The following is a 6,193-nucleotide window of genomic DNA, read 5'->3' as shown; positions in this document are numbered from 1 at the left end:
CTAAACTCAATTATTAGGGTGATGATTTCATAAACAATCCATTTTAAGTGAGTTTTATACAGAAGTGATTGGTGAAAAGATCATTCCAAAACCAGAACTCTAAACTTTAAGCCATATCCCAAGTCTCAAAACATGCACCCCTACCCTGCTATAACCTAATCAACATTTCCTAATAACTTTATACATGTTTAAACATTAGATTATATTATATTTGATGTAATTAATAGTATATAATAATATGAATGAAGATAAATGTGTGGTGATGATATATATTAATCTTTGACATGAGATCATCCTTATTTAAGCTGGATTGACTGAGAAGTCCTCTAGCCTATTTATGACTCAAGGCTCATTAACTCCTCCCTCTTATGTTGTTTTTTTGACACAATTGTTATTTGTTTGGTACAAAAGTTCTTGTATCTGTGCAGAGAGAGAAATGTGAGAGTTAATAAGGTTGGATCTTTACCGAGAACAAAATATGAATATGTCATGTTAACTTGACCAGTGACAGAAATATGGCATAAAGGTGTGTAACCCTGGCAGGCCGAGGTTCCAAATTTAGCAACCAGTGACCAAACACACAGGACTTTTCAGGGGTACCCTCCAATGGGATTCCCTCTCTTCGGTTTAGAAAATTGATGCTCTTTTTTTCTTTCTACCTATAACCTCTTTCTAATTTCTACCACTCCCTCATAAACTCATCATCCCAACCCTCATCTTCATCTTTCTCTCTTCTTCACAACACGCAACCCTTTTCACCCTTTTAGATCTCTCTTTTCAACGTTTCTTCATATGATTTGAGTATGACACTTTAGTTTAGTTTAGTTTAGTTTAGTTTCTTTTTCAGATACACACCATTGCAATCTTTCTCAGGAATCAAAAAGGGGTGTGCTACCCTATATCTAGGCCAATGAAGAGGAACAATTTCATGAAAGACTATGCCAACAATAACCCATCATCAAAAGACTTCACCCATGTTGTCAACTGCTACAAAAACCACAACCAGATGGCTAAAGAGTTGTGCAATGCAGATCAGGACTATGTCAATGGCTTCCCATGGCCTCCAAGATCATACACTTGTAGCTTCTGCAGGAAGGAGTTCAAGTCTGCTCAGGCTCTTGGTGGACACATGAATGTTCATAGGAGGGATAGAGCAAGGTTGAGGCAGTCACCCCCAACTGAAGGTCAAGCCCACATGTTCAACCTTAACCTTGACCCTTCCACAACAAACCCTAACCACAACTCAACCTCATCTTGGTCCTTGTTACCACCATCTTCTTCATCTTCACCTACTCTCAAACCTGTCACTTGCACATTACCCTTGTTTGTTTCTCCCACTCCTCCCTCACCTTCTTCTGAGTTCAAGAGATGGGTTGTTGTGGATGGCATTCTGTTAAACCCTTTGAGCACAAACACCCCAGAGCACTCTAAGTCAAAGATTCCAGAATCTGGAGAACATGATCATGCTTTTGCAAGAGAAGATGGGTGCACAGTGTTGAAGAAAGGAGAAATTCTGAGGATGGATTTGGAGATAGGTTTGCCTAGAACTTATGATTTAGATCTGGAGCTTCGTTTGGGTACTACTTACTCTTAGTCCACACTCACCACTCACACCGATAGGTACGAAGAAACCAGCATATGTAGTAGTTGTTAACTAGTTATCATATTTCTCTATGTTAATTTACTAGTTTAGTTATAAGGTTGGCATGCAGCAAGAAGATTGGATGATTATTAACTTCAAGTAAGGTCGTATCAAATGGAAATGTATCTATACCCGCCATGTTCCACATAATAGCTAGCTAGATTCTATGTTTCTATGAAGCCTTTCACTTCCTTTACTTAATCTTAACTTAGTTTAGTTTAGTCTCTTGTTTTATGCTAGCTTTTGTGTCAAATTTTCAATCAGAAATGATTATGTTTTGGACGTGCATGAATTAGTTGAATGAAGTTAGCATACGACATGAACGAGAGTTTTACTGGAACATTTAGTTAGTGACGTATAATAATATAATGTTAGTTTTGAAGAGATGTTGAAGGAAGATAAGTGACATTAAACAGGAAATTGAAACTGAGGCTTAGAATTAGGCATGATGAGGCAGTTTGTAGTAAAGTATTTATGTAAAATATTTAGTCTGACATTGGGGCATGACATTATTGATTCAATTTCCAACACAAGCCTCATTATGTGACTGCAAAAACAATGTCCTATTTGGGGCCACTACATTTTAAAGTTAAGTTGTTCCAACTCGCATGGCAATGAATGGGTTTTCATAACATAGTTTTTTCATTTGTTTGACTAGGCTCTTGACCATATTGGGCAGTTGGAAAACGATGTGAGAAATTTAGAACAATCACCAAACTTACCAATGATACCATATGTTTGTTATTGCTGATTTAAGCTCCGAACGACACTTTGCACGGTGACATAGATACATAATTAGTGTTCAGAAGATAGTTGGTTTATTTAATGTTTATCTGGTTATTGTAAAGGCGTTGTGAGATGCAAGAACAAAGAACTTTTAGAACAGGAAAAATAAAAGCAATATGCGAAAGAAAGAAATGTTGTGTATTGAAAAGGCAGAAGGAAACAAAAAGCTGCAAGTTATGACCAGTAATATCTACCTTCAGAACAATATCTCACAGAGAGCCAAACAGAGATGTCATTTCATTAAAAATGTTGCATGGTTTTGGTACCCCAATTTGATGGCATCCAGTACTCTTTCTATAGCAACACAAACGTGGCCATGTGAGCTTCCAATCTTCACTTCTCATTGGATATTCTCCCAATATTGATCAGGACAATTCCTTTCACAACTTTCCTCTTACCCTTCATTAATTGCACAAAATTATCTCACATCTATAATCAAAACAAAATAACTTAACTAAATATTGTTCTTTTTCAGTAAAATTAGTGCAATCATTGCAGAATGTTGTGGATAATGTTCAAGGGAAAAACAAGGTATCCTTAAGCTTTCACATAGATAGATGTGAAACTGACAAATCATGAACTGAGATACATAAGTGCCCCACTGATGAAAACTTATGTAATGAGACAAAAGGTGAGATTTGTAATTAATTGTAGATATGTGATAAAAAATTTGATTGAAATTTGAATATGTTTGTGAAGATGTTAGTGTCCTTGATTGAATCTTGATCAATCTGGAAAATGGTGTAGGGGTCTCATAATACTTTGAACTGATCAAGACACAATAACATTCCATTTAAGGAAACACCATCATACCCATTTGACACCCAGACAATGTCGGGAACATATAAGCCTTAAGATTTGGAAAAAAACACCCTTCTCAAGAATCCACTAGGGCACTTATTTATGGAAAACAAATTGAAATGCTAAACCATGTTAATTCACACATGAACTGATTGCTTACGTTCTATCATCTCCATCACTCCATCCCATGTCATCTTTTTATTTATTTTTATATTCTCAACTTTTCCTTTTTCACAATATAATTAAGTCATACACTATTCTTTGATTTACATATATTTTTCGTTTTATAAATTCAGATTTGTATTATAACTCTCATATATCTATATATTTATTGTAATTGATATTATTTTTTAATTAATATGAGATCTTCACTACATCCTACTTAAGTTAAGATAAATAAATCTTAAGTGTAATACTAGATATTTGAGAGTAGTTATTGATTTCATCTCTAAATTTATGTAAGACTTGACTTTCAACACATCACCCTCACATTAAAATATGTACATTTTGAGTGTAAAACTACATATTTATTAATAATCTGGTAATCGATAAAAAAAATAGATCCGATAAAACTTTAATACTAGAACAATTATGATATCATATTATATGAGTTTCAACCTAATTCATTTAGACAAATAGATAAAATTTACACCTAATAAATATAAATTAGTCGCGTATAAATACATGTTCAATAGTGTAAATTGATTTTATATATAACGAATGTTGAATGATGTTTCTTTTGTGAAGTTATAAGATATATCTTTTAGAAATGAAAATACACGTTTTTAAATAAAGAATTAAAGTGAAAAATAAGATGAATATTAAAAATGTACCTTAATTTTATGAATAATAGAGGAGGTGGGAAGGGATCAATCTTCTGTCATAGCATCCTTGGGTTAGGGATAAGACAAAAACTTGAAAAAAATGTGCTAAATTAACAAAACATGGTAACCATATATACATAATGAAAAGCTGAAAGAATAAATTCTGTGTGTGAAGAAGCTTGATAGGCCAAATGCAGATGCATCAATCAAGTCCCTATATCTGCATGATGCCTCTTACATGCAGGCCCCAGCTTCTTTTTGACAATAGTCCACTAAACTGTAGGTAAGTACTGTGAGAGCTTATATTTATGAGAAGATAATAAGAGAAAAAAGAAAATACTTTTTTATTAGCAAAAATAAGTTAGTTTATAAATGTTATATTATTTTTTTAAATCTGATTTCAATTCTTTTTATAAATAAATTCCTGAAATATGAACTGAACTTTGGTTGAGCAAGATCCCCTATTGATTAAAATAAAAATGTCTAGCTTAGAATTTTAGTGACTTAATTATTAATGTAAAATCTTGTTAAAAACTTGAGTCAAAGATGCCTGATAAGTGGATAATGAATCTTAAAAAAAAAAAAAATCAGTTTGGTTCTTGAAATATGGGTTTTAAAAAATTAAGGTAGTGATAGGAATGTGAATATTTTTTTTCATTTAAATGGTTTCTCGGATTTTTTTTTTCCATGCATCAAAGTTGGTTCTTTGTGAAACTCTTATATGCCGAAAATGGGTTGATATGCCGAAAGTGAACCCAATTTATCATGGATTCCGATCGAAATAGGTTGAAAGATATAGTTTTCTTTTTTTCTAAATTTATATCATATTAAATCTGGTTTTTTTAATAATTTCTAATACTAAAATACTTAATTTATTTTCTAGTTAAATAAATTAACATTTTAATTTTTAGTTACTATTTTTATAATATCAATTCCTAGTTGTGGTTAATACTTAGTGCGATCAAACCATTTTTATTGAATTATAAACATGTGGGTGAGTCAAGATAATTTACTTTAATTATAATGTAATAAATATATGTGTATGTACCCAGCTCAATCATTCCGATAAGAACAGGATGAAATAAATTGAGAGAGTAAAACATGTGTCAGTCCACTAACTTGTAGTAAGTTTAAGGTTAAAATACTCCGTTGGTCCTCGTTTTAGTTCAGAAATCTCAAATTGGTCCTTGTATTTTAATTGGTCTCAATTTCGTCCTCGTTTTTGTAATTCAGTATTAAATCAGGGTAATCACTAACAGTGTTAAATTTTTTAACGTTAACTTGGTTTTGATTTTCTGATGTGGCGTTTATTATTTTTCAGAATGGCACAGTGACTGCATGGATTGAATTAAAAATAACATAGTGCTTGAAAAACCCTAAATGTTGTAATTAGGAAATTAGGGATTGGATTGGGAAAATCAGTGTGAGGCGTGGATTGCGAACCCTATGTGCGTGGACGAAGGTGAAGTAGGACCACATTTTTCTTCAATTACATTTCCACTGCACCATGAAAAAAAAGTTGCAGCCAACAACTTCTTCACTTCCACCCTATCAAACGAAACAAAAAACCCCCAATTGCAAAATTAGGTTTTCCAAAATCAAAATACAAAAACAACATACACAAAAAACGGAACTAAATTCATTTCCATATCTCATATCTTGAACTTTGGGCATCTCCAAAATTTTCTCCCTTGTTCTTAGCAGTTCTCATGATTGCCTTCTCACCGCAATAGCAAAGAGGTGCGAAATCGAACCTCCTCCCCACACCCCCATGAGAAGAAATGGTAGAATTTGTGCAGGACGAGGACGAGCAAGAATGAGAGGGAGACATTACCGGTGCAGGATGAGCAAAACAGAGGAGACCACAAACCTTCCGCACCCTCTTTCAAATTCAAACACTTACCCTCTCCCAATATTACCTTCTTAAAAGAGAAGACAACAATGGTTGTTTAAAGTGCCAACCACAACTCATTGACACGTAAGATTGAACATTACAACCACATCATCACATATAAACGCCGTTTGCCAACAGTTAACGATTGCCCTGATTTAATATTGAATTACAAAAACGAGGACGAAATTGAGACCAATTAAAATACAATGACCAATTTGAGATTTCTGAACCAAAACGAGGACCAAT

General features: G+C 33.4%; 1 protein-coding gene across 1 annotated transcript; it reads left to right on the top strand.

The window, feature by feature from the left end:
* Positions 1-620: 620 nt before the first annotated feature.
* On the top strand, positions 621-1,994 carry LOC114183023 (transcriptional regulator SUPERMAN-like). Its single transcript, XM_028069854.2, has one exon. The coding sequence runs from the start codon at positions 911-913 to the stop codon at positions 1,592-1,594; it is 684 nt and encodes a 227-aa protein (XP_027925655.1). The 5' UTR covers positions 621-910; the 3' UTR covers positions 1,595-1,994.
* The last annotated feature ends 4,199 nt before the right edge of the window (positions 1,995-6,193 follow it).

The sequence above is a fragment of the Vigna unguiculata genome, chromosome 5 (assembly GCF_037176805.1).
Source record: "Vigna unguiculata cultivar grain cowpea cultivar isolate G323 ecotype 2 chromosome 5, ASM3717680v1, whole genome shotgun sequence".
Lineage (NCBI taxonomy): Eukaryota > Viridiplantae > Streptophyta > Magnoliopsida > Fabales > Fabaceae > Vigna > Vigna unguiculata.
The sequence above is the reverse complement of the archived record's forward strand: the minus strand, read 5'-3'. Positions and strand labels throughout refer to the sequence as shown.